Source organism: Malaclemys terrapin, chromosome 4, assembly GCF_027887155.1.
Source record: "Malaclemys terrapin pileata isolate rMalTer1 chromosome 4, rMalTer1.hap1, whole genome shotgun sequence".
Classification (NCBI taxonomy): Eukaryota; Metazoa; Chordata; order Testudines; family Emydidae; genus Malaclemys; species Malaclemys terrapin.
This window is the reverse complement of record NC_071508.1, coordinates 87,370,301-87,391,132: the sequence shown is the minus strand read 5'-3', so window position 1 is coordinate 87,391,132 and position 20,832 is coordinate 87,370,301. Positions and strand designations below refer to the sequence as shown.

At 40.2% G+C, this 20,832-nt stretch overlaps 1 protein-coding gene across 4 annotated transcripts in view; it reads right to left on the bottom strand.

The window, feature by feature from the left end:
• The window catches only part of PCNX1 (pecanex 1), a 133,752-nt gene that overhangs the window by 93,921 nt on the left and 18,999 nt on the right, over positions 1-20,832 (bottom strand). For all 4 annotated transcript variants that reach the window (XM_054025191.1, XM_054025193.1, XM_054025192.1 and 1 more), the window contains exons 5-6: positions 19,494-19,583; positions 14,890-16,581 (exon numbers count right to left, since the gene is read on the bottom strand). In XM_054025191.1, coding sequence (XP_053881166.1) covers positions 14,890-16,581; positions 19,494-19,583 — 1,782 coding nt within the window. The remainder of the gene's footprint in view (positions 1-14,889; positions 16,582-19,493; positions 19,584-20,832) is intronic.

Here is a 20,832-nt window from a genome sequence, read left to right as displayed (position 1 = left end):
TCCAAAATTTGAGAGGGACGAGGCGTGGAGCATGCTTTCAGAGGTCTTAAAAGAGCAACACTCGGATGTGGAAACTACAGAACCCGAACCACCAAAAAAGAAAATCAACCTTCTGCTGGTGGCATCTGACTCAGATGATGAAAATGAACATGTCAGTCCACTCTGCTTTGGATTATTATTGAGCAGAACCCTCCATCAGCATTGATGCACGTTTTCTGGAATGGTGGTTGAAGCATGAATGGGCATATGAATCTTTAGCACATCTGGCACGTAAATATCTTGCGACGCCGGCTAAAACAGTGCCATGTGAACGCCTGTTCTCACTTTCAGGTGACATTGTAAACAAGAAGCAGGCAGCATTATCTCCTGCAAATTGTAACCAAACTTGTTTGTCTGAGTAATTGGCTGAATAAAACGGAAGACTGAGTAGGCTCTAAAGTTTTCCATTGTTTTATTTTTGAATGCACTTTTTTTTGTACATAATTCTACATTTGTAAGTTCAACTTTAGTTTGCATTACAGTACTTGTATTAAGTGAATTGAAAAATACTATTTCTTTTGTTTTTTACAGTGCAAATATTTGTAATAAAAATAAATATACAGTGAGCACTGTATTCTGTGTTGTAATTGAAATCAATATATTTGAAAATGTAGAAAACATCAAAAATACTTAAATCATTTTATTCTCTTATTGTTTAACAGCTTGATTAATCACGATTAATTTTTTTAATCGTTTGACAGCCCTAATTGGAAGTCTATCTTCCCAATGTACGGTCTAGAATTTTATTTTAAAGAAAAATTATGCACAAGTTGATAGGTTGCATTCCCACCAATAGTAGGGTGGTCAAGTGGTTATTTCAAAACCTCAATATAACTATCAGATCCATCAAACAGCAGACTGTGCAGTTGGAATATATGAACACTAGCTAAGCCATCATGCCTGTTATACATGCATTTCTAAAGCCTACTTGCTTTCCTTTTGTACATATAGGTGAAGGCATATACACATCATTAAGTGCTTTATGCAGAATTATGTAACAAAGCTTGAAACAGTTGTGATGGCTCAAGAAGCTAGACTGTATATATTGTTATATAGTATATTAATCGTTTTTAAGAGAACACATGTTGCCATAAAATAAACTAAACTTTTATTCTCTTTCATAGCAGATTCTGTGTTTGAATACTTGAGGTAAACATAGGTGTGGAGAAACTCCGACTCCTTGGTACAATGAAGTATGCTACACCTCTCATGCACAAGTCATTGTTCTCGATCCAAACTGAACTTAAAAATTGAAAGAGAAAATGCAAGAGGTAAAAATGCAATGTTTCCTCCTGTTACTGAAATTAAGGAGGCTCCATTCAATTTTATACTAACTAAGAGTACCCACCACAGAATCCCAAATTAATCCTCAAATCAGTAAAAAGAACAGGAGTACTTGTAGCACCTTAGAGACTAACAAATCAGTATGGTTTGGTGAACTGAGTGAAAAGAAGGCAGCTAAGAAAAGAGGGACAAGCTGCAGAGGCAGAGTAAAATTTTTCAAACACACAACTAAGGAGCCTAAGTGTCATTGAAAATAAGTGGCACTAAAGTTCAAGTGCTTTTGAAAATTTTGCCTTCAGATTAAGCACAGTTAAACTCTCAAAACACCTGAGTGACCTTCTGAAATTCCATTTATGTGGCTAGTTGAGTAAATTTGAACTGGATTTTAAAAAACCCACCTATAAGTAACAAGTGCTGCAAACTCACCATGACATCTGAAAGTCAAGACTGATTGCTTGTGCATCACACACTATAGGACATGAATAGACATTAGGCTCTTCCTTACATGTTTTCAACCTGGGTGCCTGAAGTTTGGCACACAGATTAGATCTGTAACCTTAAGCATTCAGATTTGAAAATATGACCCTCTGTATAAATCTTCTAGAAGAGAATCTAGGTCACTAGAAAAGTAAGAAACCCTACCTTTGTCAGTAAAATAAGCATATTACTCCTAATATTCTCACAGGAAGCAAACCAGATCAGCAAGACATTTTTACTCAGTATCTTTTCTGACCATGCCTACACAACTTAAGTTACCCAATTTATATTTCAATCAGTCTGGTAAAATACTCCATCCTTCTAGAAGGCAGTTCAGTCCACATGGCTGCAGTGATGCACTCTAGGCCTTTTATTCTGAACATACACACACATATCAGCTAAACAGACTGAGTGCAAATGAAGTTTACCATATCCTTTGCAATACATATACAATGATGGGGTCTAAATTAGCTGTTACCACTCAAGAAAGATCTTGGAGTAACTGTGGATAGTTCTCTGAAATCATCCACTCAATGCGCAGAGGCAGTCAAAAAAAGCGAAAAGAATGTTGGGAATCATCAAGAAAGGGGTAGATAAGATATGATATTTTCTATTGCCTCTATATAAATCGATGGTACGCCCACACCTTGAATACTGCATGCAGATGTGGTCACCCCATATCAAAAAAGATATATTGCAATTGGAAAAGATTCAGAAAAGGGCAACAAAACATGATTAGGGGTATGGAACAGCTTCCGTATGAGGAGAGAGTAATAAGACTGGGACTTCTCAGCTTAGAAAAGAGGCGACTAAGGAGAGATATGATAGAGGTCTATAAAATCATGAGTGGTATAGAGAAAGTAAATAAGGAAGTGTTATTTACTCCTTCTCATAATACAAGAACAAGAGGCCACCAAATGAAATTAATAGGTAGCAGGTTTAAAACAAACACAAGAAAGTATTTTTTCATGCAATTCACTGTCAATCTCTGGAACTCCTTGCCAGAGGGTGTTGTGAAGGCCAATACTACAACATGGTTCAAAAGGAAGCTAGATAGATTCATGGAAGCTAGGTCCATAAATGGCTATTAGCCAGGATAGGCAGGAATGGTGTCCCTAGCCTGTGTTTGCCAGAAGCTGGGATTGGGTGGCAGGGCATGGATCACTTGATGATAACCTGTCTGTTCATTCCCTTTGGGGCACCTGCCACTGGCCACTGTCAGAGGACAGGATACTGGGCTTGATGGGCCTTTGGTCTGACCCAGTAGGGTCGCTCTTATGTTCTTGTTGATTTCTGCAAGGAAGTTGCCAAGAGATGGTGGAGGGAGACAGAGAAAGAGAAGGGTCATCCCATTCCCTTCTCCACAAGGCAGCAAACTTTGGTAGGGAAATGGGGCAGATGACGACACCATAATGTAAGAATGCAGCAATCAACTCTTTTGCTAGTCAAAAAAGAGCAGTAGCTATAGAAAAGTAAGAATAATAGAATATCAGGGTTGGAAGGGACCTCAGGAAGTCATCTAGTCCAACCCCCTGCTCAAAGCAGGACCAATCCCGAGACAGATATTTGCTCTAGATCCCTAAATGGCCCCCTCAAGGATTGAACTCACAACCCTGGGTTTAGCAGGCCAATGTTCAAACCATTGAGCTATCCCTCCCCTAAGGTCTAAGATTCCAGTGTTTTGGTTGATTGCATCAAGAGCATCATTGAGAGGCAGACAAATGAATACTTCCCACCATGTCAACTTGTAGTTACTGAGTTTGTGAGATAGTATTCTATCTACTAATCAACAATTATGGGCATGAAACCATCTGCTTTGAATATCGAACAAACATTTTTCTAGGCCAGGGGTCAGAAACCTTTCAGAAGTGGTGTGCCGAGTCTTCATTTATTCACTCTAATTTAAGGTTTCGCATGCCAGTAATACATTTTAATGTTTTTAGAAGGTCTCTTTCTATAAGTCTATAATATGTAACTAAACTATTGGTGTATGTAAAGTAAATAAGGTTTTTAAAATGTTTAAAAAGCTTCATTTAAAATTAAATTAAAATGCAGAGCCCCCTGACTGGTGGCCAGGACCCGGGCAGTGTGAGTGCCACTGAAAATCAGTTCGCATGCCATCTTTGGCATGTGTGCCATAGGTTGCCTACCCCTGTTCTAGGCCATCTTGAAGTCAGATGGATATGTTTTTGCATTAATGCCTAAAGACTTAACTCTGAACCTTCTCAGTTGTTTTACCATATTTTATTTCTCAGAGCTATGACATTATCTGGGAGAACATTAAAAACATGAAGTTTCCGCATTTCTACATGGTCCACTTAATTGTAATATACCTAGTTTTTTAAGGCTAGAGACCATTATCTTAATCTAGTCTGATTTCCTGCATAAACACAGGCCTTAGAACTTCAAGTGGTAACTTGGGCATCAAAACCAGAAGTCTGAAGTATCTATGCTGAAGATCTAACTTTCATACCTTAGACAGCTTTTATGAAGCTTTTTGTACATTTGACTTTCTAGGTAGGATAAATCATAAGGAAAGGTATTGAGAATTTGCAGAACACACTGCTATTTTCTTGGTGGTATTGAAGGCGTTTTGTATTAAGCTCATATGCACCAGTACTCATGCTCGTTCCAAGTCACATTTAACCCAAAACCATGTTGTAGGTTATCCAAGTTTTAGTTAAATGCTGTACAGCTGAGAGTTACGTCCTATAGGTCCCTCTTGCAATAGTAGATGAAGTTTCCACTGCGGTGCACAGAGAATGGCATATATTACCTTCTTTGAAGGTCAGAAGTTGCTCATAGCTACCTGTGTAACAATAAATTCAAGCATGTCTATGAAGTGCATTCAAGAAATGAATTGCTAGTTTAACTGGAAAACAGATTTGATCTTGTAGGATCCAGATTGGCATACATCAAATGCTAAATATATGTAAATGCTGAAGTCAGCAATGAATCCAGCAAACAGCTTTGAAATGTGAGAAGTGTCCTACTGCTTGTGATGGTTCTCTTTCAGAAAACTATACTTGGACCCTACCTACATCAGGCAAAAAGGTATTTCAATCAAACAGTTGCACGAGTGTTGCCAATACACGACATTCCAATACTTCACTTCCATTATCCACCAATTCAGATATTTCAAAATAATTGTCTGTTGATTTTTTCATGACACTTGAGACTCTCTTTATTTCAGGCCCAGCCAAGATGATTCAGTCCTAGACAATTTTTTCCCCAGTGCAGGTGGAAAATAAAACATTTGGTTGCACTTTTTTTTAAACCATTCTTAAGTATCCCACAATACGTTTGTTTGGTTTTTTTGGGTCAAGCACTCTGTCCCTTCCATCATTCAGCCCTGTGGAAAACGAGATAAAATACCTAGAAGTCTGTAATTGGTATTCTAAGGGGAAGTTTTCCCTGGGGTAACAGGAAAACTCAGCTGTAAATTCTTTCAGCTGTAAATAATACCCAACACCTGTGGTAAGCAACTAAGGTGTACTCCTTACTTTCAACAGCCACTACTTTGAGTCAGACAAGTTTGTGCTAGTTTCACATGCCTCAATTCCTTCTATGACTGCTCCAGCAAAAGCCTATCAAGCTGTCACCTGCCCAAAGGCTGATCAGCAGACCCCACTCAGGATCTGCAGCAATAAGGTACGATCACATATGGGGTGGGCAATAATTTTCACAGGGGGGCCACTCCATGAATTTTGGTAAGTCATCATGGGCCACACATTTCTACTATATTAATGGAGGCGATTGGGGTTTGGGTGCAGGGGGCTGGGATGCAGTGCGAGGTGCAGGCTCTGGCCAGGAGGCACTTACCACACGTGGCTCCCAGCCAGTGGTGCAGCAGGGCTCAGACAGGCTGCCTGCATGCCGTGGCCCAATGCTGCTCCCAGAAGCTGCTGTGGCTGGCGTGTCTCTGCGCACCCCTTGGGCCAGGGGAGCAGCAGGTCTCCATGCACTGCCCAAACATGCAAGCACCGCCCCTGCAGCTCCTGTTGGCAGGTTTCCAGCCAATGGGAGCTGTGAGGACAGTGCTGGGGGTGGGGGCAGTGTGCAGAGCTGACTCCCTTCCCCCTAACCCCCGCCAGGGGCATGCAGAGATATGCCAGCAGCAGCCGGCCGGTTCCGCACCCCACTGTACCGCAGGACTTTTAGCGGCCCAAATTCTGAGACCGCGACGGGGGAAGAGGAGGCTGGACAGAAATATTAGTCATTGCAGACTAGACAGAAATGTTAGATGGTCTGGACCTGGCCCACGGGCCGTATTTTGCCCACCTCTGAATCAGATCAAGGTGTCACAAATCCACTGCTCATTGGACACCCAAGATTGAACACAATGCTAAGTAGTTTCAGGAGAAGATCAAAAAGCTAAGATTCAGTACAATAGGCCTTGCACAATAGTTTCTCTAGGGACACACAAAACATCTGAAAGGAGCTGGATTATCTTGGTACATAAGTCTTCCAGTGAAAAGGCCCAGATGTCCACCTTTGCCAGAAGAGCATAGAGAGGACTAGAAAGCAGCAATTAACTGCTGACTTATTGGTAGAAGAGGGACTTTCCACACAAGGTACTGTGCTTTCTAATTGTGTTACGCTTTTGCTATGGCACGTAGTGATATATGTGGGAAATATTTATTTTGAGCCCAGTGGCTAGCATTCTCAAACATTGCCATTTTGGTTTTTGGGCCATAAATAGCACCAATGAAAGCAAAACTTCCCTCAGAGGGCAGGAGGAAAAAAGATAGTTTAGGCGAATGACAAACCCCCTCAATATTAAACTTGCTTACTCTGTAGTCATAGCCCCACTTGCCATGAACCCTCTCCTACCATTGACACCATGAAGTGTTAAATGGCTACTTATGAGGTTGGAAGTTCCTGAACTATTCACTTCATTTGGTTGCCTCTTACTGCAGCTAGGTCTAAGTGATAAGCAAGCTCTACCAACTTAAAGAAGTTTTAAGGCATTGCTGCACACCAGATCTTTACTTTTATTATATAACAATACCCTCTCCCCCAAAAAACTATGTTAAAAGAACATTAAGGCTGAGAAGTTAGAAAGTGCAAGAACTAAGGTTGCCATTGCAACCTTAATTCAGCTGCCATGTGCATATGCATTATGATAGTTTTCCTATGTGACATCAGGCAAGAATGTGTGGCAGAATAAAGAAGGAGACAGCTCTTCTGGGTCCTAAAGCAATGCCTTGACCATTGCCTCTTATCTATTCTTGTAACTCTGCCTAATTCACAGTCCATCCTGTGCAGTGAATGAGGCAGGAGTCCCGTAGAACAAGTAGTAATGTGACTAGGTTATTAGAGACTATCCTACTGAATATACACAAGGAGGCCAAAATAAGGTTGCACGGATAACCTAATTCTGGCATTTCTTAACTTCAGAGGACTTGACTTAGCAAGCAGAACATTCTTTTAAACAGTTTTATGTATGTCATTTCCAATGAAGAACCCAAAAAAATCCATCATGTGGAACTGTATTAACCTCCACATTGAATAAAATAAAAAAACTTGGTAGCACTACACTGTTACATCTGTGGACAAGACATTGAAGTGAGGTATGGGAGAAGTGACACAGTACCAGTATGTTACAAAATTATCGGTTACGCTGCAGAGGAACATTGGGAATCATGAATTCTGTTATTGGCGTAAGAGGGGAATGTTGCCTAATGATTACAGACAGCAAAACAGGCATGTATATTTGACTCATTCAGCCTGAAAGACTTGGGTTGCCCATATTAGAGATAGGATTCTAGTTGCAACAGACAAAAACAAGGTAATGGTGGGGATTTACTATAGACGAACAAATTAGACAAGGGAATAGGATGAGCAGCTCCTTAAACACCCTCTGTATTGTGTAGGGAAAAAAACCTGCATTACCAAGAGGGATTTCAATCCACGGAGGATAAAATTAGATTTAAAAAAGTTCTTAAACTACACACATTTTTCTCTTTAAAATGAAACCTGTTGCAAATTTAATTTGCAATTATATGTAGTTTAGGCCTTGACATAGGTTGTTATAATCTCTTAACATTTAAATAGATAAAAACATGATGCAACGAGTCCTGATAAGCCCATGGATCTGCTTTTGTTAGTTACACAAAGAATTGGGGCGGTGGGGGGGGGGGGGGGGACAGGAGACATGTTTGTGAGGTCAACAAGCATTATAAATACAATTTTATGTACTACATTATCGATATTATGTTCAGTCTTTACAGTTTAGCAAATGCTGGCACTGCATTTTCTTTTTCCAGGTGCGAGTACTTACCGTTTCTGTCATGCAGAAAGGTTTGCCTTACTGTTGGTTTCCGTTTAGTCAGTAGGAGCAGAGACACTAATTTCTTCACTTGGACTATTTCATTCAAAATTGAGAAAGCAATATGGAATGAAAGCAGGAAAGCTTATTTTCCCTGTCAAATATATGAATAAAAACCATTTGGAAGGGGATGAGATCTAATTCTAATAAAGTTAAAGAAAAGGAGCCAGACTGTCAAAGGTATTTAGACGGAGAGAGATTTTCAAAAGCACTTCAGAGTGTTTCTGGTCACTGTTGGACAGATTTTCAAAGGTAGACAGGTGCCTAGAGGGATTTTCAAAAGCACTTTGATTATGCGCTCAGCTCCCATTGATTTCAAATTGCTTTTGAAAATCCCTCTAGACCAGGGGTAGGCAAACTTTGTGGTCTGAGGGCCACATATGGGTATGGCCTGAGGGGTTCAGAGGGCGGGAGGGGGATCAGGGCTGGGGAGAGGCTCGGGGTGCAGGCTTACCTCAAGCTGTTCCCAGAAGCAGCAGCAGCACGTCCCCCCTCCGGCTCCTACACGGAGGTACAGCCAGGCAGCCCTACTGCACACTGCCCCATCCACAGGCACCGCCCCTGCAGCCCCCCCTGGCCTTGGTTCCCAGCCAATAGGCGCTGCAGGGCAGCACCTGGGGTGGGGCAACACGTGGAGTGGAGCCCCTGCCTACCCTTATGCCCGAGGGGGGACATGCCACTGCTTCTGGGAGGTAAGCCTGCACCCCGAGCCTCTCCCCCTATGCCAGCCCCAATCCTCCTCCCGCCCTCCGAACCCCTCAGTCCCAGCCCGGAGTACCCTCCTGCACCCCAAACTCTACATCCCACGGCCCATAGTTTGCCTATCCCTGCTCTAGGCACCTACCTACCTTTGAAATCTGCCCACAGTGACCAGAAGCAAGCCATCAATTCACTAACTATTTAATATTGCCTTTGTTTAATAAATCAGTTTTCAATGCAAACCATGTTTTGCTAAATTTTTCTTATGTATCCAGCGTATTTAAGGTATTTTTATTTCACTACTGAAAAACAAGTTTTTAAAATGCTATTGCTGTGTATTTTTGAGTTTTTCCAGACAAATGCAGCTGGACATAAATCAAAAGTAAAAGCCAAGAAATGTGTCAGTCACCATTTTCTAACCAAAATGTAAAAATCAAGCCTCTGAAGTACATGTTAAGACAACTGCTTAAACAAATGTATATAGATACACTGTACCTTCCATTCTAGCAAAAAGCAGTACCAATTTAGTTAAAAGCCAAATTTGTTTGCAAATAACCATGTTGTAATGTTTGTACCAGGGGTAGGTAACCTATGGCACGTGTGCCGAAGGCAGCACGCAAGCTGATTTTCAGTGGCACTCACACTGCCCGGGTCCTGGCCACCAGTCTGGAGGGCTCTGAATTTTAATTTAATTTTAAATGAAGCTTCTTAAACATTTTAAAAAACTTATTTACTTTACATATAACAATAGTTTAGTTATATATTAAAGACTTATAGAAAGACCTTCTAAAAACATTAAAATGTATTACTGGCACGCGAAACCTTAAATTAGCGTGAATAAATGAAGACTCAGCAGACCACTTCTGAAAGGTTGCCGACCCCTGGTTTATACCAACCACTGAGAATCAACCCTTTAGGAAGGCAACTAAAAAGCCCAAATGCAAAGCAAGATTACTTTTTAAATTATTCAAATCAAGGTTTCCTTCCTGTTGATTTAAATCAAGATTAACATTGGTGAATGTAGGTAGCTGATTAAGATCAATCCACCCTATTTCCATCTAAGGGACATACGCTAGAGGTCTCATGTTATCACGCATAAAACAACATTGGAGTTCCTAAGATTTATACATGAAAGCTTTTTAAAAACACAAAATTACTTCAAGCGGATTGCAATTCTATACTAGACCATATTACGATGGAAAGAGATAAAAAAAACAAATTAAATAGTTAGCTGCCTAAGTTCAAGAGATCAAACTAATTTCATTTGCTAGGTCAAATAGAAATATATATTTGGTGCTTTTAAAAAAAAAGTGTAGGTTTCCAAAGCTTAAAACATGAGCAAATGCAAATGGGAGGACATATTTAAACATAAAATTGTAAATAACCTGGAATTGTTTAAACATGCTCGATTACATTCAAAAAAAATGAAAGAAAACTTCCTTCATTAAATCCATGGGGAAATGAAGGCATCAATTTAAAAAAAATCAATACACAGCAAGTGAAGCAACAGAGACTCTGTAGACAATTGATAAGGGAAGCTAAAGGTTATCACTAAAAAAATTAAATGGTCAGTAGGATTAAACATAGTAAGGAGGAATTCTTTAAATATGTCAGGAACAAACAAAATCCTAGCAATTAAATAGGTTTGATGCAAGACATGGATTTTGAATTAAATATTTCTGTTCTGCATTCCAAAAAGCAGGATGATTTATTCATATCTCATAGTGCTAATGAAATACTTTAACATCCTCCCTAGTTACTGATGGAATAAACAGCACTATTAAACATTTTTAAATCTGCAAGACTGATAACTCATACCCAAGATTATTAAAAGAAGTGGCTGAGGAGCTGTTTGAACTCTCTCAACTCCCAATGTTGATTTTTAGAATTTTTTGGAACACTGGGGAACTACCAGAAGACTGAAAAAAGGTAATATTAGAGAGTTAATAGGATGATCTTGGTAACTAGAAGCCAGTACCCTAACAATGAACATGGCCAAAATCATGTAAAGGCTGATATGGGATCTACATCAGTAAAGAATTAGAAGATGGTAGCATAATTAATGTTTTTATGGAAAACAGATCTAAAACAAATGATTTTTTTTTAGGAGATCACAAATCAGATTGAGCAAGTATCTGTGTTAATATAATTAGATTTCTGTAAGGCATTAGAATTAGTCCTTCATGACTTTCTGATAAAAAAATTAGTATTACACAAAGTCAATGTTGCCCATAGTAAATTAATTAAAAGCAAATTAATGAAAGATCACAAAAAGTAACTAAGTGGGGAATCTTCAACAAATGAAGTGTTTCTATTGGGGTCCCACAAGTATCTGTTCTCAGCCCAATGCTATTCAGTAGCAATCAGTGATCTAGAAGAAATATAAAATCGTGTCTAGTAAAACCTGCAGATCACTTAAAGTGGACGAGTGTCCAGTAATGATGGGACATGTCAGTTATACAGACAAAACTGGACCATTTCATAAGGTGGGCTTTTAATACAGCCAAAGCAAGTACACACATCTAGGAATAAAAAGAATGTAAGTCACACTTACAAGATGGTAGACTGTCCTGGAAAGCAGTAACTCTGAAAAGGACTCTGGGGGTCACAGTACATAACCAACTGACTATCAGCCTCTAGTACAATGCCAGAACTAAGAGGATAAACAGGAGGTGTATTACCTTTGTTACTAGTATATGGTTACTAGTGAGACCATTACTGAAATGGTATGGCCAATTCTGGAGTCCACACTTCTAAAAGAATCTGGGGAAATCTGCAAGGATTCAGAAAAGAGCTAAAAGAATGATCTGAGGACTAGAATACATACCTTATAATGAGTGACTCAAGAGGAGCAGTCTAGTTAGAAAGAAAGGTTAAGAGGACACTATCAGTCTACAAGTACCTACATGGAGAAGAGACTTCTGCTAAAACAGTTCTTTAATCTAGTATGAAAAAAAGAGACTTAACCAGAGCCAAAGGTTGGAAGCTGAAGATAGACAAATTCAGATTAGAAATAAAGGTGCAAATTTTAAACAGTTAAAGTAATTAGCCATTGGAGCAACCAATCTAGGGATGTGATGGATCCTCCATCACTTGAAGTCTTTGAATAAAGATGTCATTCTAAAAGAAATGCTATAGTTCAAAAAACTTAAGGGCTTGATGCAGAAGTTATTGGATGAAATTCCTTGGGTTGAGTTATAGAGGGTCAGACTAGATGATCTAGCCGTAAGAATCCATTAAAATATTCCTTGAGATGCAGTTACTGTGAGTGATATGGGGTGGAGGAAAACACACACACACACACACACACACACACACACACACACAAAATAATGGAAGTCAAGGAGAAAGCAGTAGATGCTTATTAGGCAGCTGGACATGAAGCTTGTCCCATCTTATGAAATCAATGGAGAAAAAAACCTGAGACAAACTGCAAGGTATAGAAGCTAGCATTTCCTTCCAACAGCTTGAGACAAGGATGTTTTAGCCCACCGAAATATGTCCTTCACACTCCTCTCCAGATGTCCTCTTAACCCACCAGCCCTGAACTGACTTCAGGTGTACTAGGTAGCTCTCCATAACTAGAGCAAATACTGTACAAATTTGATCACTTTCTCCCAAATATTCTTCTTGTTCATCCAAGCAGCCTATTCAGAGCATTAGGGATCTATGCCAGAAAACAGACATTTTTGAAGGAACAGCAAATGGAAGGACTTCCCATGTTAAACAAAATCTTATACTGTACAGCTCACTGCAGGTAAGTACCAAGGGTCAATCCCTTTTGGTTTGGTATGCATTGTCTTCATAAAGGGCCTGCAAGTTGGCAGCATATTTCTACTATCAATGTACCAACTCTTCCACAAACTAAAGGTGATTAGAGTTCACACAAAAATTAAGATCAGTCATCTCTAGAGATAGTTATTGTATCCATCCTTGTTTGCACATTAGAAACCATTCAAACAAAAACTTACTACAGTCAAACTACTTTAGTGTAATAAAAAACTAAATGAATAAGAAGAGTGCAGTTATGGTCAGAAATAGGCCCTTTTATTAATCAGATCTGTTCCCAGGAGGTATTAAAATCAAAACTGCTTACCACTTTGGTGTTGAAGGTGTTTTTACTATGTTCTAACAGTGTTAACCTTGAAGAGTTATTTCTGAAAGAACAAGCTGGATTGTTTCCTGACTCAGATTGCTTCATTAAGTGATTTGTTAAGTTCCAGAACTCATTACTGATGATTAGGGCTCTGCGTCTGTCACGGAGGTTGTGGAAAGCCACGGATTCCGTGACTTTCCGTAACCCCCATGACTTCTGAAACGGCCAGCCGGCACCGGCCGGCCGTGGGGACCACTTGAACAGTGGTCCTGGGGACAGCGGAAGCAGCCACAGCTCAGCGGCCCCCAGCAGCACTCCCAGAGGCAGTCGGAGCAACTGCTGCTCAGCACCCCCTCCACCAGTGTTGCAGCCCTTGCACCCTCTAGAGCAGCAGACCCTCCCTAGGGGCCCTCCAGATAAGATTTAGTCAGAGGTATTTATAGTACAAGTCATGGACAGGTCATGGGGCTGTGAATTTTCATTTACTACCCATGATGTGTCCATGACTTTTAATAAAAATACTCATGACTAAATTGTAACATTACTAATGATAGACATGCTAGAAAGAACCCAATTTGACTTGCAGATTCCACACTAAAGGTAACTAAACAGGACCATATATATATATTACAAACCAAATGAAATTTGATCAAGAATCACTGACAGAACCCTAATGCCAGTTTCACAATAATTTTTCAGAAATTAAATGTACTTTAAGTTATAACGCTCGCTTCTAAACTAAGGGATAGTATAAGTTGTGTTTAGTCTTCCAGATGGACTTTAAACAAATTTCATCTTACAAGATAAAATATTCACTACCTTTTATGATTTAAGCAAACTTAATACTTGCGCTAATAAAAGTAACTTAATTACAATTTCTTACAACTTAATTACAAATGTTTATACAGGCTGCATCTAAGTACACACTTGAAGTTTTATAGTTTTGATGACTTTCATTAACAGGATCCAGATATCAGTGATGAAATCCAAATTTAAAGGAAACTAGGAGTCAGACAGAAATAATCAGTAACTATACAGAGGTCCAGAAAATTCTTATTTCTGGTCCATTCAATGTCCACAACCTTCTGGTCTAAAGATAGCCAGTTTGGCAAAATGACTCATGAAAGCTCAGAAGCTGAAACAGATGATTGATTGATAGATACTGATGAAATCCTCAGTATGAAAAAAATAGAATAGTACATCCGTATGCTCATTTTGCCTGCAACCAATAAATCAAGTTTACGTCTCATGTTCCATCAGTAATCCAAGCAATTTTAAACAGCAACAGGAAGCTACATTCCCCTCATTGTCACTGGAAGGATTGGGTTGGCTCATAATAATGAGAAAAAAGCTAATCCTGATGCAAATGACTTTGCTCAACCACCTTGGTAACAATGGCAAGGTTAATGCAAAAAATCAAATTCCTATAAAGATTTAGTGAAGTAACTAAACTGTCATAAGAAAAAGCAATTCAAGACATGACAAAAAAAATCTGCCCTTAAGTGTAGTGCCAAGCCATACTAGACAATTCCAATTAACAGGCACAGAAGAAGGGTTATTCTTACAATTTCAAGTAGCACACAGGCTTAAAAAAAGCTTTATAAATTAATGTAGGGTTCTTTTAATTTGTTTTGAGAGCAATAGTGAAGCAGGTCTAACCTCAGTTACAATGATGTAATCCAAAGACACAGTTCTGGTTAAAAAAACAAAAACAAAGAATATCAACAATGGATTCTATAATGTTTCATTACATGCCCTTACACACAGTCCCAAAAGCTTTGTGTCCTCTAAAACACAGAACTTCCATGGGGAAGCTTTTCTTTTGTCTCTAGTAAAACTAAAACCAGAACAGGATGAAGAATTGAAGCATAGTTTATGTTGTAAGTCAAAGAGCAAGTAATCATGGATACCAAATTTATTAGCAACATGTGGTAATGTTACCTCTGGTAGCTTTGTTACTTACCTCCACTTGCTGATTCTTGCTCTTCCCTTTCAGGAAACATAGCCTGGCTTGGTAAACTATTCCTAGAACGAGTGACTGACTCTAAATGTGAAGCCCTTCCCAATAGAGATAGCTCATCTAGCACCTCTCCCTCTTTGGCCTCCAAATCTGATTTTGAAGTGGTTAATTGTTTTATGTTACCTGGTGCCATTAAGCTATTTGGGTTATTTAAACAGGCTACAGTACCACTGTCCAGACTTAATACTCTGGCACGACTCTTCACACTGTTAGTACTAGAAGTTCGACGTGTTGAACGTTTTTTGCTAATTCCTTCAGAGCCTAAATGGGCTTTGTAGGTGTTTGAGTCTGCGCCTCCTCTTTCTTTAATGTATTTGGTCTTTAGAGCATTGTACTTGCCCTCAGGAGACTGGCATGAATGGGAAGTGGTGCTGGAAGAACTATCACTGCTGAACTGGTGGGCTGACTGCATGCTTGAGGTCCTGCTCAAGTCACTCTGATCACTGGAGTCCTCATCATGACAAAACACAGCACTTTGGGGTTTGGTTCCAGACACGCCTCGAAAGGAAATGTATTCCCTATGCCGGCTTGAGTCAAAACTGCTAGCCCGCTTTTTTCCTGTCCGTCTCCTGCTAGATTTATGAACAGAGGCTGTCCGATGGATTAAGCTAGATGATTTAGGTCGTACATCTCCTTCCTTTTGTTTACCACCTGTTTCTTTACAAGTTCTTGAATCAACTAAGGCAGCCAATTTCTCACTCTGATCATCTCTTGTTTCAGCAGCCTTCCCAGGTGGCCTGTCTACTTGTATAGTCAGTTCATTGGCATGTGGGTTCTTATTGGCTTCTTCTGAAGCAGAGGCACTAAGACCCCTTTGACTGTGTATCTCATCGGATGTGTTAGAATCCTTTGTTTCTTGAACACCACTATTAGTGCTCATTTCTACAGCAGTTCTTTCACTACTAGACCTTTTATCCGTAGCAGAGCTACTGTCATCCTCTGAGTCAATACAGCAGTCCTTTTTCTTGCTGTTCTCTCTCTCTTCTCTAGGAGACTCCTCATGCTCTGACAACACATTTTCTACATGAGTTGAACTGGTCTGCTCACTTTTGTAACTACTGATGGTACTGATAGTGTCACGATCAATTCCACTGCAATAGCTTTCTGTTGAACCACTACTCCTACCACTCAGGCTTCTCAGACTGTCCACACTTTTTTCTGCTTTCAAAGATTTGCTCTTCCCACTCTTGGCCAGCTGCTGGGGGCTGCTACTTTTCAGGATGTCATCTAACTGAAAGACTCCTGAAATACAAGAGTTCTCAGCTAAGGATTCTTTGGATCCACAATGGGGTTTGGAAGCTTCCAACTCACTGACTGGATCTAGTCCTCGTCTTTGTTGATAGAGAGGGAAGTCATTTAGAGAAGCATCTGGAAAAGCAACAGCAGAGCTAGAGGTCCTTGGCACACCTCGTGGTCTGTGATCTTTTCTATAGGAGTGGGAATGCAAAGGTACAAGAGAAGCCACTTCAGTGTCACATGCACTAGATAGAGACTGATCCACGTGGTGGTTGTTAGGGAGGCACACTTTATCACTGTTGTCCCTTGGCAAATCCTGGCCAGAGGATAACGAAGGCTGGATGGAGACAAAGGAGTCATTGGAGACCAGATGAAGAATCTTCTGATCAGCTGCCAAATCTGTGCAAGTGTACATTTGAAAATATTAAAGTCAGCAAGACATACAACCTTGCTTTTCTACTACTAGGTTACAAAAGAAATAGTTCAGTGAAAAGTTAGTTACTTGCTATGACAGTAATAGATAAGTTCTACAGGTCCAGTTAGCTAGACTGCAGCATTTCAGGTTCTGGGAGACCTGTTGAGCAGTAAGTTAGTAGACAATGGCAGCAAAAATACAAATATCGCTGCAGCACTCATGTGAGAGTTAAACATGGGCTACATTACCAAACACTAAGACAGAGCACAGTTGTACATCATTTGTATTGAGGAGTTATACATCTTCAATACTTGGACAGAACAAAATTATTAAACATTATGTACCATCACACCTTATTATTGAAGGTCAAAAACGCAATTCCTCTCCTTTAATGAGCTTTGTCACAGACTTAATGTTCTTTGATACAGTATGTGCATTAAGTCTCTTTTTAAAAAAAAAAAAAAAGGATCAGATCTGCTCCTTTGTAGGAAAATACAGTAAATGTGACTACATTCACAATCTTACAGAAATTTAAAAAAGAAGCGATCAGAGCAGTAAGACCCATGACTGAAGTGACTAAAGTAGATCCAAAAGGCATACAGAAAAACCCATCGAGTGCATTAGTTTTCTACCATAGACTATAAAATGCTCATATTAACAAATCTATATGCACTGGCAGTGAACAGCTTGATCACACTCTACCTGAAGGGGAAGTTATTAGAATTCTTCTAAACTGCAATGCTGAATCCCAGATTTAGGTAAATAAGTAGCTACTACTCATTCAAAATTGAACTGCAGCTCTACTCTGGAAAATGGTGCTGTACAAAGAGCATCATGAGGTGTCATGTGTCTCAACAACTGTAGTATAACATGCACTAAAATTACAATTATTTATATTACATTTACAGAAAGATTTTTTCCTTCTGCCTGACTTGCAGAAAGCATCTGGAGTGAAGCTCTTTTCCTTCTTGTGCATTACCACCAATATAGAAGACCTGGAGGCCAAATTAGGCCAACACAGTTACCAGCCCTCATTGTTTACAGTGGGTTCATACAAGTGGAACTAAATACACACTTAATACTTGGAACTTAATACATAGTAGCTCTGCCTATGCACAAGAAGGAGCAGAATCCAGATAACTCTCAGCTAACACTGCAGAGCTGGAGTAGAAAGCCTGAAACTTACTTGTCAGTGAGGCAAACAGTCGTGACTCTGAATGCACAGGGAACCTACCTACTGGCAGGGATGAAAGTAACTTAAAGAACTTACCAGTACGCCAGAGTCCGGAGCAGGGGCGTGGTCTCCACCAGAAGAAGTGGGGCCTTTCATTATTTAAAGGGAACCCCAGGGCCTTTAAATCACCCTGGAGCTACCAGCTGCAGAGGCGGCTGGGAGCCCTGGGGCTCAAGAGTAAATTAAAGGGCCGAGGCCACCGCGGAGCTTCAGGCCCTTTAAATCACCGTGGGAGCCCTGCCACTGCTACCCTGGGACGGCAGGGCTCCGGCGGGGATTTAAAAGGCCTGTTGCTCCTGTCACTGCGGGGAGCCCCGGGCCCTTTAAATCCCCTCTGGGGCTGCGGCAGCCGGGCTTAGGCGGAGATTTAAAGGGCCCAGGGCTCTGGCCGCTGGAGCCCTGCCGCTGCTGGGGTAGTGGCAGCAGGGCCTGGGGGCGGGAGGGGGGATTTAAAGGGCCCGGAGTTCCGGCCGCTGCAGGGAGAACGGGCCCTTTAAAGCACCGCCCGAGCCCCGCTGCTAGAGCTCCGGCGGCGCTTAAAAGGCCCGGGGCTCCCGGCAGCAGCTGGAGTTCCGTGCCCTTTAAAACCCCGCCAGGGAAGCCAGTCCAGTCCAGCACGGCATACCAGCTCTTGCCAGTACGCTGTACCGGACCGTACCTGTTTACTTTCACCTCTGCCTACTGCGTAAGATGGTGCAATTTATACTTACGCATTACTTAGGTCCGCTACTCCTCTGAAATATGACTAAGAGAAGTCACCATGAACAAATTCTCTAGGCTGCAAGTTTATACTAAGCTTCACATCTAGCAAGATTTTTTCATGGAGTTATAAACCCATGAAAACAGGTTTAAAAATAAAACTACTGACAACCATAGAATGTAAGTTAACATGCAATGAAAGGATGCATGATCACACATTTCAAGGCATCACAGTAATAATTCTCACACACACTGCTGCAACATGCAGTTTCTGATCCTGCAAGCAGTTTGCTGTAAATATGCCCTCAAATACAAAAACCCACTCCAAAAAATCTTACTAACCTTTAGTAAGTTGTACCTAACTACACCAGTGTCATGCCTTTTAGAGAGTTTTCAGTGGCAAGGGGGCAGAACATACAGCATACATCCAATACCCTTTGGACGATGCCAGAAAATTGAGCATACATCCAGAGGGTGAACTTCAGAGGATGCACACTGTATACCCAAAGGGCTTACTGTAATTAATTAAGAAAAGGAGAAACTCCAAGACACCATCTTTTTGTTTCCATCTAAAAAATAAATGAGTTATCCACATTCTGTCCAGCAGTATCAATAGTGACACAGCACGAGCTTCATGTAACTAGGGTGACCAGATGTCCCGATTTTATAGGGACAGTCCTCATATTTGGGGCTTTGTCTTGTATAGGTGCCTATTACCCCCCACCCCGATTTTTCACACTTGCTATCTGGTTACCCTACATGTAACAGACCCTGACATTTAACAGAAGTGTTAGGTTTTTTTGTATGACCAACTAGGAGGTTTTGAGTTGTTCTAAACTAACATTTATTAAAGTGACATTAGGAGGACTGAATAGCCCCGATGAAGTGCATACCAATATAGAAGTTTTATGGCAATCACTGACCATAATGCCAGATTAAAGCATAATAAACCAGAAGTCTCACCTTGTTCTTCACTTCCTTCTTTACAAAGACTACAACTCCGGCCAAGACTTAAACTGATATCATCAGAAGTCTTCGCAGTGTCAGTATCTCCTATATATTGTAAAAGGCATATTAGTGCTCAAAATATTAACTTTTAAATCTATTGAGGGTACACATATTTTTAAAATATTTCACTTACAAGTGAGATGGTAAAAATAACAAGATTCAAAATCTGCACTAAGACCTCAGCTTAGTCACTTTGCTTGAAAATGTTTTAACTACCATAATTAAGTAACATAAGATTACTGTAATAGAAAGGAATTGGAGAAAAGTGTTTACTTTATCAGTTAGTTTTACTTTGTGTATAAACAGGTTCTCCTTTTGATTGTGGGGGTCTTCAATATAGCAAGTGGGAAAGGAAAAGGATATTCTTACAGAGAGAAATAGGAAAATGAAAGCCTGCTGAAAATTTAGTTTTGCTCAGAGGTAGGTGAAGTACCCGAAGCTACTTTTTAAAAAATATATACTGGGTTGTAAATTTACAATATCCCTTAAAATAAGCTTGAAAACCAAATTCACAGAATAGCAATCATGTCAATTCTCTAATAGAAGATGGAGCATATTAGGAGTTTGCCAGGTAATGCAGTAAGCTAGGTTAATCATGCTAACGTGACTGTATTTTGCAGATAGTAAGTTATTTGCTTTTAACAGTTAAGTGTTTTGTTGCCTATTTTTGAAAGCAACATCCTGATTAATGAAGACTAGCAGAAACAAAACGCTATGGCTTTCCTTGAGCCTTGTTTACATTACGGTTTTTAGCCACTGGAATAAAGCACAGACACAACACACTGGTATAAACTGTGAATTACACTGCTGCAGCTTCCCCAGTTTGAAGCCATGTTAAGCTGCATTGGTACAAGACACAGTTTACACCAGTGCACAGCTTCTCTATCAGAATTTTGCCCACATACAGCCACACTAGTGGCTAAACTCTGTTGAAGGGTGAACAGAACCATCAAGAGGATAAAAATGTACATAGATTGACTAGCAGGGCAGGGAAGAAAACCAGTTATTTCCTTATTTAAATTAAAAAGTTGCACATTTAAGGAGGCCACCTTCCATTTTGCCTGTTACAAATAATCTTTTCCACTGAAATGCATTTTAAAATAGCTATTCTGAACAATACTACTTCTCTCCTTATTTGTTGGATGCTTAGCATCCAGTAATATCAAGTTAAAGTATTGCAGCAGGTGGACCAATGGCTGCAGGGTAAGTAATAAACGAGTATTTGAAAGGATAGGGAGTGAGGGAGAGGAGAAAGTCAAGTAAGCACCTTTCAGGAAGTGAGACATGGATTTCT